The following is a 17024-nucleotide window of genomic DNA, read 5'->3' on the forward strand; positions in this document are numbered from 1 at the left end:
GGGGGGGGGGGCTTCCCGGGCGCTATAAGGGAGGGAGGGGGTGTGCGCGGCCGGCGGCGGTGTCGCGGTCGCTGCTCTCCCTCCTGTGCACGGGAGGCCCGGGCCAGCCTCCCGCCGAGGCTCTGCCCTGCTCTGCCGCCCAAGGCTTCTGTCGGCCCGGCGCCCCGCTCCGCTCCGCCCGGCCCCGCGCCCTCCGCGAGTTTGCTCCGGGGACTTGCTGTCTGTTTCCTCCTCTTCCTTCTTTGTTGCTCTGAAAAGCGGCCTCGCCAGAGCCCCCCACTCCGGAGGGAGTTCGAGTCCCGCGGACCCGCCGCCCGCGTTCGTCCTCCGCAGGCAGCCCGCCCGCCGCCCGCCTTCATTGATGCACCCCTTCCAGTGGTGTAACGGTGAGCCCCGGGCGCGCCGACTTTGTCGTGCGGTGGGACGGTCCACAGGGGTCCTGGCGCCCAGCTCTGCTCTGCACAGCGCGGGACTGGAAACCGTCCGGGTTTAACTCGAAGGCCGGGAAACGGCTCCGAACGTGCGGCGGGCCGGGGCCCGGGGGCCGCGGGGTCCCCGGCCTTTGTGTGGCGGGCCGGCCCTGCTGCCCCTTGCCTGCCTTTGTGCGCTCGGAACTCCGCTCTTTGTTGTGGTTTTGGAGAACTGACGCCGCGCTCGGGCTCGATCTCCTAGAGGGAGCCCAAGTGCCGGCCTGAAACTTTGCAGGCTGTTCTCAGCGTGTGCACAGTGCGGCGTGCGGGACGAGGCGCGGGCGGCGGGGCTTCGTGTCTGTGGGAGACGCTGGGCTCAAGGGTGTCGCTTTGCTGAGTTGATAGTCCCGTGCGGATGTCTCAGCACCCCGCTCTCCCTGGGGTGCGGGGGCGGCCGGGCGGGAGCTGTGCTTTCTGGCCCCAAGGCCGGACTATGGTGTCTGCTCCCGGGCCCGGGTGGCGGCCGCACCTCCAGACCCGGCCACCCCTCCCCAGGCTGGGCTGATGCTGCTGTGAGTCCCTCTCACCTGAGGCTGTTTGGCGGTTCAGATGGCACAGGGTAGGTTTGGGTCTGATTCCTCAGCCAAGCTACCTGAAAGGAGGGTCCTTCTGAGCGGGTCACTTCACGACCTTACATACTAATGCCCGCTGTGGTCCTAGAGTCTTGACGGAGTTGTCGTAACGCTTTGAGAGTTTTGGGGGGAGGTGGAAGCATCTGACCTTATCTTTGAGTGTGGCAGGCTGGCTAGTTGCGGGGGTAGTTGGGGGTGGAATCCATTCCTGAGAGCAGATTCCTGCCAGATCTTGGATTAATTCTTTCAAGAAGCTTTTGTTTTAAGGCAGGGTTTGGGCAGCATGTGTGTGTGAATGTCGCCCATCCCCCTCCTTCCTCCTTTTGCTGGTCGGATCTAATTTCCTGAAACTGAACCAAGCTGAGTGTGATAGGCGGGTATTGTGGGAGAGGGGCGGTGGGTGGGGGCTGAGGGAGGCCGGGTGCATCCCAGCATCTGGGAAACATTCCCGTTGGCTGGGAAAGAGAAGCAGTTCCCAGACCCGCTGGTCTGTCTTGGCCAGCTCTTCTCTGACGTCATGCCTGCTCCCAGCCTGCCAGCTGAGATGAGACATTCTGATGTCAAGGCTTTCATAGGTTGGCTGAGACAATGGGACAGAGACTTAGGGAGAAGAGAGGGGGCTGCCAGTAACCCTGCTTCTCTTCTGGGCAGCCCCAGTCTTTTCACTTCTTAAAGTGAGTGACAGATCGTCTCCTTTGACTCCACTGAGGAAGCAACCCCTCCCCCACCCCTTTGGAAGATATCTGGAGCGCCTTTTCTGGGGCTTAAAGGTTTTAAGAGTAAGAATGTATTGCACCACTGTTGGGTTTTGGCCAATACACTATTTTTTCATTTCTCTTTAATAGTAATACAATCAAGTGGACCATCTTTTCTTGATTATGAAGCTCTTCCCACCTGCCTTTTTATGGCATAAAGTCCCAAGCTCACTGACTCAACCCTGGAGCCCCAAGGAGAGCTTCTATCAGATTCAGAGTACCTGCAGAGTACACACACGTACCCTCTGCAATAGCTCTGCCATGGCTCTGCAGGTTCCCAGAACAGGAAACCGAACGAGGTTCCTTGGGATGCTAAAGATACCAGGATCCAGCTCGTCAAAGGTGCATGGAAGAGCCAAGGCAGATAGGGGATTAGAGTCTCCTGTACAATCAAACATTGGTGAGGCAGGAGGTGGAGAGTCTGCTGGGGCAGAAGGCTTCCTTGGCGACAAGGACACAGTTTTCTGGAAGGGAAGTCCAGAGGGCTTTTCCAGTGTAGACTGAATGTCGTTCTTTAGCCAGTCCACCGTAATGTCTTCATGGAAAAGGGATCTCCTTTGGCCACAGAGGGCAGATATTTGAGCGGGGAGGGAAGGTGAAAACTTTCTTCTAACCTCTGCTGGAGCCTAGGCGCAAAGGGCTTCCTGTTGGGCAAAGTTTAGTCGCTGATTATTTTGTTAATTTTGATCTAATCAAAAAGTCTTTCAGGACAAGAACTTCTTTTACTCTGTTTCCCAACAGTGCATAAATGGGAAACAGTGCACAAACAGCTTTAGGGTCAATGCCTAAAGCTGGCCCTCAACCATACTTATTGGTTGGCTGGTGATCCATTAACTGAGGACAGTTTCTAGGCAATTTTCCCAAACATCAGTCTCCTTCCTTTGAAGTGGGAGCTTTTGCCAAGGGGACCAGGTTGTTTTGAGAGAATGGAGTGTTATTTACCTATTAATTCGTTATTGAGAACAAGCCAAACACTAATGTAGGCTAGGCACTGGAGAATATACAAAAGTCCAAGCTGCTGTGCTCAGACCTAGGAGTGTTCAGGCTTGTCAGGAGGACAGCTCACGCTCAGTGGCTTCATCTTTGTTCTCAGGACTATGGCCACACCTCTACTATGCTGCCCCCTTCTCTATGGTGAAAACCTTTGTTTCTGTCTTTTTCCCTACATGATAAGATCATCCAGTCATTCATCTATGCTTTTTTATCTTTAATGTCTATGGTAGTGTCTGTCATATAATCAATGCTTAATGCATGTTTGAGTTAAATTAAGTTGATGCTAGGAACAACTGGGCAATGTAAGACGATTACTGAGTAAGCAAGAGCCAGAGCAATTGATATGCGCTGTGAGCATTGTAGAATTCAGGGGGCGGTCACTGGAATATCACAAAGACCAGGCTTGGCAGACTTTAGAAAGTGAGAGGGAGTTTCAGGCAGGAAAAGCCGTATGAACAGTTACGGAGACAGGGGAGGACAAGGTTGAGCAAGAAATGGTGAGGGGACTGCCCACGTGGAGTGGCATTGGGGGACACTGAAAATAGAAAGTTACGAGGAAACAGGGTGCATGTTTAGGAGAACTTGAAGCCAGTCATGAGTTTGGAAAAAACACAATAAGCTGAGTGGAAGGATGTGTCAGGCATATGGGATAAATTAGAGAAGATGGAACCAGAAACATGGATGACATCAATTAGGAGACAGTAGCAGGTGATGAGAGCGTTTGGAAAAGGGACATGGCAATAGAATTGGGCACGGTCTGAAAGAGGTTTGAATGGAGGCTCATTATATGCTCACCACTTAGAGCTAAGGGCTGAGGAAGGATGAGATGTGTGACATGGAAGTTGACTTCCAGTCTTTCAAGCCAGCCTTCTGCTGAGTTGTAGTAGCTTTGGTAATTAGAACATAAAATTCCACAGCATATTAATGGGTCCCAGCTCCTAACCGAGATGTCAGGAAAGTGCCTAGAACCCGAGGCCCGAGTACAGAGAGGCCTTTGGAGACAGGCCTTCTTAGCCGTGTGACTGTGGATGGGTTATTTAATGATTAAGTCTTTTTCCCATTGGTGCTACAGGAACATTTTACTGGAGCATTACAAAGATTCCATTAGTAGCATGAGAATGTGCTTGGGATATAGCAGGTGTACAGTAAATTCCAGTTTTCCCATTAATCTTTCCCTCTTCCCTCAGCCAGCCTCAGCCATTGGCTGTCTGTCAGCTGTTCTCTTTCCAGCTGCAACTTGGCTACCACTGTTCTAGGTATCTTGGAGAGACCTGACAAAAAAATCTTTCATTTTCCAGCAGAAGTTCTCATTGTTTTGTTGCCCAGAACCTGGTCACATACCCACCTCTATACCAAATACTGGCAAGGGAAAGGTGATTGTCACAACTGGTAGACCCACCAGGATTTATCCCTTAGTCATGTGAGACAAGATGCATCTAGCGGCTAGCCAGTGCTTCTCAAACTGAACGTGCATAGCAATCACCTGAGGCTCTTGTTAAAATGCAGATTCTGAATCATTTCATCTGGGCTGGGCCTGAGATTCTGCATCTCTGATGAGCTCCCAGTGGGTGCTACTGCCACAGTAGGACTGCACATTGGGTCTTTGAGTAGAAAGAAGGAAGGTGACCAGGAAGGTAAGCTAGGACTCCTCCCCAGCCCCCATCGCCACTTTCTGGAACACTGGCCTGGCGCTGGAGTGAACAATTTCTATTCTAGTCCTGGCATGGTTTGTCTTCTGGAGCAGGTGGCTAAATAATGACAAATGACCTTTGCAATTGCACTTTGCAGTTTACAAAGCATATTTCTCATACCATCATTTTCAGTTCTCTCTATATTTTGCTTCTTTTCATATGACAAAGTGAAGCTTAGAGAGGTAAATTCCTAAAGGTCATGTAGCTAGCTAGGGAGAGGTAGAGTTAGAACCCAATATACGCTTTCTCACCTAAGGCTCTCCATTCTGCTGCTGCACTATATGGGTATCTACCTGACGGAATTGAATTTTCCATTTTCTGCCCATAATCTTTGATCTCTTAGGTGGGGACACTGCATTAAGTACTTCGTATAGTATTCTGTTTCGTATATTGGTTAAATAATTTGCCCAAATCATGTAGCTAGTAAGTGTTAGAGCTGACATTTAAACTTAAGACAGAAAATCAAGGATTTGGGAGCATAGGGCCTGCCATTTCTCTTTCCATCTTTGTTGCTGCAGAGTACCATCATCCCCAGTGGTAAATTCCCGACTCTAACATTATTTTTCCTCTTCCTCTGCAGGGTGCTTCTGTGGCCTGGGACTGGTTAGCACCAACAAGTCCTGCTCAATGCCACCCATCAGTTTCCAAGACCTTCCCCTCAACATCTACATGGTCATCTTTGGCACAGGCATCTTTGTCTTCATGCTCAGCCTCATCTTCTGCTGCTATTTTATCAGGTGGGTGGATCCCTGGCTGACCTGGGGTGGGAGTCAAGGAAGGAGGAGGCCTGGGGTAGGTAAGCTGAGTGAGGGTCCCACAGCAGAGTCACTAGCCTCATGCTAGGGCTGCTGCCTTGAGGACATGGCTTAGCCTGCCCTTCTCTGGGCCCCTGAGGCCTGGTGTTTCTATTTACATCAGCCTATCAAGTTGTCCCAGAGCATATAAGGTCACCATGGGTTAGGCTGCATCTTGCCTCTTGGCCAGTTATTGTAAGGTTGCCTAAAATTACTGTCTGACTGAGCCATATAGTTGGTGGCCCCCTAACTGTCTTTCTCTGCTTCCCACTCAAGCCCTCTGGGTGGCCAGGAACAGGTGGGCATCAGTTACATCAGCGGCATGTTACTTTGCCCTCCTGGGAAATCCTCTTGTCAACTCTCCAGATACTAATATTAGCAAGCCAGTGTCTGGAGAGCTACTTGTTTATTCTGCCTTGTAAGCTCTTATTTTTGAGAATTTAAAAAAAAAACAAAAGTAGAAACATCACTTGTTCTTAATTGCTTAGGGATCCAGGAAGGGACTTGAGCTTGGGAGGGCTAACCAAACTCCAGGAGCTGTTTCTCTACCTCCTGTTGGAGGATATGGGAACTGGTGGCTGTTGTCTACAAAAAATTTTGGGCATGACTGGTATTTAGAGTGGAAATCAAAGTAGTAGTGTTTAAGTGCTATTGGTATTAACAGTCTTCATTGTATGGGACTGTCCTGTACATGGGAGCGTGCTAAACACCCCTGGCCAGTAGTCCTAGAGCCAGTGTAGCAACCATCCCCCCAGCCCCAAACACACACACACACACACACACACACACACACACACACACACACATACATATTACCAGATGCCTAGGTAGACATCAGCTGGAGTCTAGGATAGTGTCTGATCAGATCATTTAAAATTAAATTAAGATTAAGGAAAAGGGCTGACCAGTAAGCTCAGTTGGTTAGAGCATGGTGCTCAGAACACCAAGGTCCAGAGTTAGATCCGGGTACCAACCAGCTGCCAAAAAATAAATAAATAAAATAAAAAGATTAAGAAAAAGGAGTCCTGGCTCTGTACCGAGATGCCCTGCTAGGTTTGAGTGCCCCAGCTGGAAGGCAGCCGGAGGGGAGGCAGGCACTTGTCCTATCTCTAAGGCTGGAACAGCTCCCTCTAAGAAGGGAAATGCCCACTGCTCCCAGCTGCCTACCTTGGGCCTCTTCTTCCTCAGAACTCTTCAGACCGGCATGTAGGACTGGAATATTTCACTTAAAAGTCTATACAGAGAACATAGTGGTTTATTTTCCCTCTTGTACAATTGAGCCTGAAATTTGCATCTGTTCGGTAGGGGTGAGGGTACAGTTCTGGTATCTCTCCTTCCTGCCTCATCCCCTCCCCTTTCCTGAAGCCTAAGTTTTCTTAAATTCTTACTGACCACCAACTCTCCCCCACCATCCGCCCCCATATCAAGCAATTCACACAATTCCCTGGAGACTGAAGATGGAGACATGCCAAATACCAAAGATTTATTTATGATGAGGCTGGGAGGAATCTGTAAAACCAACCCATGTGGTCCCTTCACACACACACACAGGCACTCACATGCCAAGCGGCAAAGGTGTTCAAAAGAAGAAAATATAGAGAAAATTGCTCTAGGACAGGAAGTGGGTGCCCAAAGTTAATTTCCTAACTCTGCCACTAATAGGTGAGACCTTAGCTTTTTAGCTACATTTTATGAAGAGCTTTCTGTGTGCCAGGCATTATGGTCAGCATTTTGCTCACTTAATATTCAAAATGACCCTCCTGTTTAGGTATTAGCCCACTTTACAAATGAGGAAATTTATGCTCAGACAGTTAAGGATTTGCCAAGGTCATACCCTGAGGAAGATCAAGAAATGGTCTTGGCTGGTAATGATTAGCTAGTCTTTCAGATTCCTTCCAGATGTCTGCCTTCTAGTAGTCTTATTCCATGGAGAAATCAGGGAGCTGCTGTGGCCTTCATGCCCCCCCCCCACCCCGAAAGCTAGAGATTGGGGTCCTGCAGAAGGACCGGCTGGGGAGCCATGTGCTGCTGATTTCTTCTCTTTGGCTGGAGTGAACAAAGAGCACTAACCACACGGTACTAGAGCTGCCCCCACTGCAGCACTGCCTGCCACCGCCTGTCCCTCCTGCAGTATTCTGCTCCTTCAGTACCCCACCCTCTGCTCTACAGCCTGCACAAAGCCAGTTCATGAAGCCTCTGGAGCTTCGTGGTTCCAGACGCTCACTGCTATGTGGCAGTCTGTGTGTGTCTATATATAGAAAGACACAGTACAGAAGCCACTTCCTCTCCCTGCTTCTCGGTTTCCTCCTCAGCCAAAATAGGCCCGTGACCACTGCCCCCGACTCAGTGAGCTCATGGGCCAAGGCCAGCCTCCACTCCCCAGCACCCCCTCACTCTTCTCGCCTTCTCTCGGAGCTGGCCTCTGCCCTGCACAGGATGGAGGGGCCAGTAAAGCACAAACAGCAGGAAAGGAACAATTATTTTCAGGACCTGGCTGCATTGTTTGTTCTAAGAGGGAAAAGAGGAAAGGGAGAGCCTGCTGGCATGGCTAGCAATGGTCTCATTGAAATCAGGATATTTTTAGTCGCTTTGCTCACCCAGCAGCTGAGAAGGCCACCTGTCCAAGGTTGTTGGCATGATATCCCCAGCTGGGATGGCCCAGGGTCTTTGTTTTTTGTTCTATTTTCCTTGCAGCCTTTTTAGCCCCATTTTATCTAGGTCTAATCCTTCCTGAGCTGAAATATATATGCAGGACAAAGGTACAGCTCCCAGCCCTTCCCCATTCTGAGAGTTCTGGAGGATCCCTGGGTGAGACCATTAAAAGGAGCCAGCCAGACAAGAGGATAGTGTGGGTGAGGAGGGCACCCTCAGCACCTAGGGTCCAGTGAGTGGAAAGGCACAGCACACATGACAGGAGTATGGCCATGTTGCGGGTGAGGCAGCTGAGCCACAAAGGACACATGGCATTCCCTCATTCCCCCAGACAGTTAAAAACACAGGCTCTTCAGGGCCGGCCCGTGGCTCACTCAGGAGAGTGCAGTGCCGATAACACCAAGGCCACGGGTTCGGATTCTATGTAGGGATGGCCGGTTAGCTCACTGGGTGAGCGTGGTGCTGACAACACCAAGCCAGGGGTTAAGATCCCTTTACAGGTCATCTTTAAAAAAAAAAAAAAAAAAAAAAAAACAAAAACAGGCTCTTCATCACTTCCTTATTTGCTCTGCACATACCGCGTACCAGAGCAACAGTGTCTTTCACGCTCAGAAGGCAGCTGTGAGCTCCATGACAATGGGAACCCTTCCCTCCTTTCCCAGCTTAGTTGGTCAGCCAACAGTAGCTCACTCAGTCTTTGCATTCCGTGCCCCTCTCCTTTGGAAGCTGGGACAGAGATGCATGCATATGTATGAAAGCCTTTTCTGGACCAAGGAGTTCTTGCAAAGTTAAGGATGGGACGGTGGGATCCCTGGTTGGATCTTTAGCCCAACTTGCAATGAGCAGAAAGTGTATAGTGGAGGGAAGGGAAAGGGGACAGTGAGGGTGCCACCCCAGCCCCCCAAGCCCCTGGCAGGAATCCACTTGGACTGGAGTTTTCAAGAGGCTCCAGGAACGTCCGCCCTCGCCAGATCATCTGACTTCCCATCAGGAGGAGGCCTGCAGCCTGAACGTATGTGCCCACACTGTTCTCAGGCACAGCTCTGCCTCTGCTATGCCCTGGTGCATCTTCTCAGCCCCTTTGAGTGGGGCTGTCCGTGATTTGAGGTTCTCTCTTTCAAATTCAGGTCACCAATCCTCTTTCAGTAAAGGCTCATCTAGTAAATACCTCGGTCTTTGCGGCTCATTAGGTCTCTATCACAACTGCTCTTCTGTTTGCATGCAAAGGCAGCCATAGACAATCTGTAAACGTTCAGTATGGCTATGGATGAACAGTATTTAATGGACACAGAAGTTTGAATTTGATACAGTTTTCCTGTGTGTTGAGGTATTATTATTTATTTCTGTTCCCAGTCATTTAAGAATAAAAACCATTCTTAGCCTGTGGCCCTATAAAAACAAGTAGGGAAGTGCATTTGGCCCTCAGACCACAGTTTGCCACCCCTGCTCTAACTTGGTGGGTTTCTGACACTTCCTTCCAATAACCCAGGCCTATGTTAAAAATGACTAGTAAGAAAAAGCCTCGTCAGGTTCCCTCCTGAAGGCCACATGTAGGAGACCATCTAAAGCTACCTGCAGAATTAGGAGTAAAAGTATCCCTCTAGTGAAAGTAAAATGGCACAAAATCTGTGCACAGTTATGGTCATAGCCATTTGCATAGAAAGTCATTCCGAATGGCAGATGTAGTGTAATATAAGGTATGTCTCAAGACCAGATCATGTTTTCAGGACGATGATGTATTCCATCTAACTGGTGGAACAGGCCATATTACGTGGTACAGAGCTCAGGCTCTGTAGTCACACAGACTGATTCAAATCCAGCTTCTGCCAACCAGCTCTGTGAAGTTTGGGCAAATCACTTAACTACTTTGGGCTTTATTTTCTTCATCTATAAAAGAGAAAACATCTTCTTCTTAAAGTTGTTTGGAATGGATATGAATACATAATATCCAGCGACACATAATAAGTACTTGATAACTATTTTGCTTTTGCTATTAATAATAACAAGCTATGTTTTGGTTCTTGAGAGTTAGGCTGTATGCAGGACACCAGCTTAAAAGAAAACAAAGAAAGCATCGTCTGTGTTTTTTGTCTGGCACTGTGAAGGGAAGAGTGTGCTTTGGTTCCAGAATACTTGTGTCCTCTGGTTGGAAGATTCCCCGAGGTCAACAGAGACTTACTTATCCGGCTATCCTGGCTTAATGAAGTATCTCTTTTAAGAATATCTATCTAGGGCCAGCCCATGGCTCACTCGGGAGAGTGTGGTGCTGATAACACCAAGGCCACGGGTTCGGATCCCATATAGGGATGGCTGGTTGCTCACTGGGTGCACGTGGTGCTGACAAGTCAAGGGTTAAGATCCCCTTGTCGGTCATCTTTAAAACAAAAACAACAACAACAACAAAAAATATCTAATTCCTTCTGTACACTCAGTAAGCACATTGTTGATCTATGTTGTTTGGATGCCTGGAGGAATTTACCTATTGGGAAAGGGCAGGGAGAATGAATGAAGGAACTATTTGGGTGTGCTCTGCCAGATAATTTCCTAATCTGTGTATGAGACCTGGCAGTAAATTTTGTAGCTATGAAGCCTGTGTAAGAGTCTTAGTCCTTCATCAGCTCTGGGTGGCCTGCATAGGTCCAAATCATGCCCTGTGGTGTCTATGGGACAAACACCCCACCCCCAGGAGAATACCCAAGTGACCAGCCAGCCTCTCCCGCTTTGGATTGCTCTGTTTATGCAAAGGCACATAACCTGCCCTCTCTCCTATTTCTTTCCCTGGCAGCAAACTCCGGAACCAGGCACAGAGTGAACGATATGGATATAAGGAGGTAGAGTGCCACATCCTTCCCTGAGGCTTCCCCGGCTACTGCTTGCCTTGATAGGGGGAGGGGGGGAGAGCAAGTGCAAGCTCCTTGGCCTGCAGTCCCCCTTGGCCTCACCTCTGGGCCTCCCTAAGGCTAACTCCTTTCTGCCCTCCAGTCTGACTTGCCCGAGGCAGTGCAGAGCCCTCCCCCAGCATGGGAGAGAGGGAGGCTTCCCTGTGAAAGGCTGGAGACTCCCTCCATTGGCTGATACTACCTAGACCTTGTGATTGCTTTCTTTGGACATCATGCCTCCTCTTTTCTTCCCAGGTGGTGCTTAAAGGTGATGCCAAGAAGTTACAATTATATGGGGTAAGTCTACTGGGACAGCATGCAGGAGGTAAGGCAAACAGCTTCTTTCTCTAGCTCTCAGCCTGAACCCTTCCAGGAATCTGTTTCGTCCCTGCCTTCATATCTACTTCGGCCAAGTAAAAGGGACTCATTCCAGCAGGAAATCAATACATTGAATTCATTATGTCTAGAACCGGCTCAGGCAGGAAACATAAAGGGATCACTAAAGGGTTTGGATAAGTAGTGATGCATGGCCCCAGGAGTCCTGCTCTGCATAATCTTAAAGAGGAGGACGGTCACACTACTCCATGCCATAGACAGATTTCAGCTCGCTTTCCCCACATTTAGCCTGGGTCCTGGTTTTTCACTAAAGAATATAAAACCCTTTTGCCCTTGTGTATCCCCTGCCCTGACTGTGGCTCTGACTGCGGCTCCATTCCTGTGTCTCTTCCCTGTTTCCCCTCCGTTCCCCCCTCCCCCTCCAAACACTAATTCCTTGGGCCCTCGACTCTCTTAGGAATTGGTTATTCCCTATTCCTTTCCTACCTATGCCTTTGAGGTCACCTAACTCATTTCCCAAGGCTTCTGTCTGTAATCACAGACAGGCCTAATCAGAGCGTGTTTGCGGTAGTCTCAGAGCGGGAGAATCACAGTATCACTAAACATGAGACTGCCTAGACACAGCCTCATTTCGTCCCCTATTCCATCGCTGCAAGTTCCCGTGTTTCCTAAGCCTTCCTCTAGAAGAGTAATTTGTTCAGGTCAAGGGGGACATAAGTCTGGATCTAAAGAATGTAACTGAACACATGCACCATACCCCGTCCTTACTTCTACTTATTATTGATAAATTCCCCTTCATTGAATGTGTTAGGCTAGCAAGGATTTGAAACCATTCTTCTAGAATAGCACTGTCCAATGGAAATTTCTGTGATAGAAATAGTCTCTGTCTGCACTGTCAAATATGGGAACCCTTAGCCACACGTGGCTATTGAGCACTTCAAATGTGGCTAGTGAGGAACTAAATTTTAGTTACATCTTATTTGGGTTAATTTAAATGTAAACAGCCACATGTTGTTAATGGCTACCATGCTGTCAACACAGTTGTCTAAAACTATAGCTAAAGTCTCCCTGGCTGCCAGAGGAGACCGGGCTGGAGCTGAGTTTTGCTGGCTGGTGTGAGGTAATGGATGTGTGGTGGAGGGTCTGAAGCCCCTCGCCGATCTCCTCTCACATGCCTCGCTCTCCCACAGCAGACATGTGCGGTGTGTCTGGAAGACTTCAAGGGGAAGGACGAGCTAGGCGTGCTCCCTTGCCAGCATGCCTTTCACCGCAAGTAAGTGGGGGTGTGTTCATTATTTCTCCCTTTGAGAGAGAAATAATCAGGAAGCATCTTCTAGACCCTCCCAATCCCTGCCAGCTCCCATCTGCCCCTTGCCAGTGATGCCCGAGGTCCTGTCTGGACAGCACGTAAGACAGAGGGGTTGGGTTGGGGCAGGGATACGGATGTCCTTGTTCTGAGATGCAGCTGGGTTCTGTGAGAGAAGCTGGAGCAGGCTGGGGTGTCTTCTCTCGTTCACAGGTGTCTGGTGAAGTGGCTGGAAGTCCGCCGTGTGTGCCCGATGTGTAACGAGCCCATTGCCGGTCCCTCGGAGGCCACCCAGAGCATCGGGATCCTGTTGGAGGAGCTGGTGTGAGCACTGCCTCTCTGCTGAGACTTCACTCCTCGTGGGCGCCTGGTCCCTTTGCACAGCTGCAATGAACAAGACTGCTAGGTGGTGACAGGTCCCATTCACCTGAAAGGGAGCATGGCACAGGGCTGGTCTTCCACTGTCAGGGTGAGACCAGTGCCAGGCCTGCCCACCCTTCTGCCTCCTGGAGCCTTCTTCCCTGCTACTCTGCTCTGGCGGCGTCCCCCGTCAAGGCCACTGTGTCCTGGTACTGGACTATCTGCCCGCCTTGTCCCTGCTCTGTGGGGAGGGAATCCACCTTTATCTGGCCAAGAACATGGGGAAACCCCTTCCAAGTTCCCTTTAGGAGAATGAGCTGCCTTGACCTAGCAGGGATAAGGTGGGCTCTGCCCACCTGCAGGCTTCCCTCCCCTCTCTATTCCTTCTGGAGGAAGGTTAGAAGGAAGGGAACAAAAGATGAAGGAACTAAGAACCTCCAGTGGAGGGGGGCGGGCTCTGTATGAAACAGGGAAGGGCGGGGACATATAAAAGGAAAAAGTCAGTGTTTACATGGGGCCTGCTGGCTGACCACAGGGCAGTGCAGGGGCAGATCCCTTCCCCTGCCAGGATCTGAGGTGCTGTCCACGCTTTCCCTCTTCCTCCGTTAATCTCAGAGCTTCCTATTCCATGTTGGGGTCTGGGTGCCCCTCTAGAGGAAGGGCTTGTTCTACACTCACATTGACTCCCAGGGGCTTTTTCTAAAGGATCAAAAGGGGCCTGGGGATGGGGGTGTCTGAAGGTTAAGGTAGCAGCAGATGCCTTCTTTCCCTTTGTAAATAGTATTTTTGTACTTCATCCTCACCTTCTCAGGCTTTATACAGGGATTCCCCAGAATGAAGGGGGTGGGGGCCTTCTGTTCCTCCCTGGGAATGGGTGAGGGTGGGAAAAAGTTATGTATTTAAAGACAATTAAATTTAATAAGTTTCTCTAACCTCCTTTTGCCTGTCTTGTGGGCTGTATGGGGCCCTTTTCTGCCATTGGGGGGTGTGGGGGGAGCAAAGCTCTCCCACTTCCCCTCCTCACTTCCCCATGCCCAAGTCAAACACACAAAGCTTCCTAATAAAACAAAAATTGATACTAGATGATTACCTGTACAACCTAGGTTAGGACTAACAGCAATATACATTAAAACCTGACTAAGCCAGCCTCTTTCATCTGATTTCTAGAAGAATTTTGCAGAATTCTGATGTTTGCAACCACAACAATCTATCAACAAAGACTTGAAACTAATAGAATTCTACTTGTAATTCAAGCAATTGTCAGTGCCCTTAACACACTGAACAGGTGCACGTTGCTACCGTGGAGGCTTGATCTCTTTTCCATTACTCTACTTTGTTCCTGTCCACTAGCTGACAGGTACTGGCACATCCTCGCCTCCTGTAGCATATCTAGAAGTATTGCACGGTAACACTTTATGGCCCTATGCGCATGTGTGGCCTCTGGCTTTGCTCTGTCAGTGTCCCTTGAACCAATAGTGGATATGCAAAATGCACTGTTGGGAACAGTTTTCTTGGCCATGATAGGCATAGAGCAGCTGGACCATGGTTTCCCCCTGCTTGGTGGAACAGGGCAGTGCCAGTGGCCCGTGGGTGCTGGGCACAGGAGGAGCATTTGCTGAGCAAAGTGTAGTGTGCTTGTGAGTCTCAGATGTGCAGGAGATGCCCAAGCCCCCGAGGTGCCAAGCTTCCAGTGTAGGTGCCCTCCCACCGCTGCGATTGTGCCATGGGGACTGCTGGCACAGTTTGTGCTCATGTTGGACATCCCCGAGGTACAGCTGGGGCAGTTGGCAGTTCTAGTACAGTCAGCGGCATTGCTGGGGCCCTTTGCTAGTGGTGCTCCTGTTCTCGCTACCTCTTTTCCCTCTTGCTCTAAGAGGAACCCCTGTTCCTCCTTAAAGCACCATCACTGCTTGCTGCTGCCAACCCTCCAGGGCCTGATCTTTCTTCGCTGAGGCACCGCTTCTTCCTGTAGCATCACCAGCTTGCTTTAATGTGGGGAATAAAATGTGTTTCCTAAGCAGAACGAAGAGCCTGCCCGCTAGCTCCTGCTGCAGCCTCACGGTGGAGGCATTGCTGAGGTCAGGTGGGGAAACAGGTGACCGGTAGGTTGGCTTCAAGTCGCCTGCCTCATTGACTTCCCCTTCTTGTAAGGAAGATTCATCAGTATTGAATTCATCAGTATTAGCATAATTCTGACTCCAATGTTTGCACTAAAATGCCCATGTTCACAAATTTGAAAATCAATGTCCTGAAGTCAATGTGACAGAAAAAATGCCTTGTGTTATTTCTGTGCTTCAGTAGGTAGGATGGTACTACAGAGCTCAGAGAATGGAAAACTGGACATTGTTTAGCTCATCAGATGTGGATAGGCAGCAGCCGAGCCCATGTCCCAACTTCATAGTTAGTGTGGTCTTGTTACTCGGTTCAGTTCCTTTAGAGCACCTGCTACATGTGCCAGGTACTGTGCCCGGTGCTGAGAGAGGACAGTCCTTGCTTTGAAAGAGTGCTGTGAGCACTGAATTTTGGGTGAGCAAGGTTGTATGGCAAAGAGACCCTTAGCTCATCTGCTATGGAAGCAACTGCAAAGGTGCCTGCCTGAGTCTCGAGGGAGTAGCACGGCCAAAGTCACACAAGGATTTACTAGCCTGTTGGATGGCAGATTGCAAACTGGCTAGTGTGAAGTGCAAGCAGGGAAAGACTGGGGGCGAGATAAATCCTGTGTAGGGTCAGGAACTTGGAATTTGATATAGTGAGAATCTTGAAATTTCTTTAGATTGGCCTTTTGAGAAATCTGGACACCATTTGGGAGGTAAGCCAGTTATTTTCTCTGTGCATGAAATATTCGTGGGCAACTACAGTTTTGAGTAGAAAGGAAAAACAAACTCACGGCACAATCATCAACACAGAAGTTTTCTGTGACCAAATCTGTGGAGGATTTTTCCCACACACCAAGCAATCCTGCAGAGGATACCAGCTGGCTGTCCTCCAATTCAATGCCGATACTAGTACCTGGAGATTGTGTAGAGCCCACAGGTTGAGGGCTCAGTCCCCAACACCGCTCCACATTTCAGGTGCCAACTACAAGCCTAGGTTTCTGAAACTTCGGCCTAACCAGCCATAAATCGGGGTTTCTGAAACCTCCTCCTCCCTCTTTAGACTGGAATAACTGGCTTGAGCAGCTCCCAGAACTCAGGGAAGCACATTTGTTGGTTTATTATAAAGGATATTACATAGGGTACAGATGGAGAGACGCATAGGGTGAGGTATGGGAGCAGGGGGCAGGGCTTCCATGCCCTCCCCAGGCGTCCACCCTCCAGGAACCTCTGCTTCTGTCCAGAAGGTCTCCAAATTCTGTGCTCTTAGGTTTTTATGGGAGCTTCATCACATAGGCATGACTGAAGCATGGGCAACTGTGTAAAAATGTGATTGGACAAAAAGGGTCTGATCTAACGCTAGTACACTGAGTGGGAACACCCAGCAAGGCCTGTCTGCTCAGATTCTTCTCAGCCTCTCCGTGCAGCGTTCCTTCCCCCGGAGTGTGTGGCAGAACTCCTCCTGAAATGGGGGTCTTATGACCTATAATCAGATAAGGTAGGTCAGAGAATTTCCATATGATCAGCTCCAAGGCAGAAAGGTGGAGGAATATTAGAACAAGCCAGGAACTGTGCATGTAAATCAAAATGTACATATCATATCACAGGCCACCCCTGGTTTTCAAACACGGATCACTTGTGGCAAAAGGATAGACAACTCAAAAGATACTGGCGCATTATACTAGAGTCTCATTCAGTCAATAATAATTAGCTCAGTCCCTCATCATATTGTGTAAATACATCTCCCAGGGCAAGGAAGCTCAGATTTGCAGGCTTTCGTTCAATCTTGGTGGGGTTCAAAAGCAAAGTGGTCTCAGCAGATATACGAAGGTATTTTAATGTGAATCTTCCCATGAACTTTTTGAAGACCCCTCGTTTAACTTCTCCCTTTCAGGCATCTGGTATAACCGAGCTAAGAGACAATGTCATCTCTTGCTCTGAGCCTCTTTTGAGGTGTTCATGTATTAGTCCGTTTTTGTTGCTTATAACAAAGTACACTGAACTGGGTCATTTATAAAGAGAAATGAAATTTATTGTTTGCTGTTTCTGAGTCTGAGAAGTTCAAAGTCCATCTGGTGGTGGTGACAGTGATCCAGGGGTCTCACATTGCAAGATGGTGGAAG

The 17024-nt window shown here is 49.3% G+C and overlaps 1 protein-coding gene across 2 annotated transcripts; it reads left to right on the forward strand.

Moving 5' to 3' along the window:
- Positions 1-75: 75 nt before the first annotated feature.
- Positions 76-13744, forward strand: RNF122 (ring finger protein 122). 2 transcript variants are annotated; one of them, XM_008592518.1, is made up of 6 exons: positions 76-386; positions 5062-5218; positions 10713-10758; positions 11062-11103; positions 12333-12415; positions 12662-13744. In XM_008592518.1, the coding sequence occupies exons 1-6, from the start codon at positions 362-364 to the stop codon at positions 12774-12776; spliced, it is 468 nt and encodes a 155-aa protein (XP_008590740.1). In that variant the 5' UTR covers positions 76-361; the 3' UTR covers positions 12777-13744. The 2 variants fall into 2 exon arrangements, with proteins under 2 accessions (XP_008590740.1, XP_008590741.1); XM_008592519.1 differs by having other exon boundaries at positions 12336-12415.
- The last annotated feature ends 3280 nt before the right edge of the window (positions 13745-17024 follow it).

Source organism: Galeopterus variegatus, unplaced genomic scaffold (genome assembly GCF_000696425.1).
Source record: "Galeopterus variegatus unplaced genomic scaffold, G_variegatus-3.0.2 Scaffold7985, whole genome shotgun sequence".
NCBI lineage: Eukaryota > Metazoa > Chordata > Mammalia > Dermoptera > Cynocephalidae > Galeopterus > Galeopterus variegatus.

Excerpts from the sequence above, each read along its gene's own strand:
- RNF122 (XM_008592518.1), top strand. The coding sequence starts at position 362 with ATGCACCCCTTCCAGTGGTGTAACG. Across the intron at positions 5,219-10,712 it reads TTCTGCTGCTATTTTATCAG|CAAACTCCGGAACCAGGCAC; the intron begins GTGGGTGGATCC and ends TTTCCCTGGCAG. Across the intron at positions 11,104-12,332 it reads AGAAGTTACAATTATATGGG|CAGACATGTGCGGTGTGTCT; the intron begins GTAAGTCTACTG and ends GCTCTCCCACAG.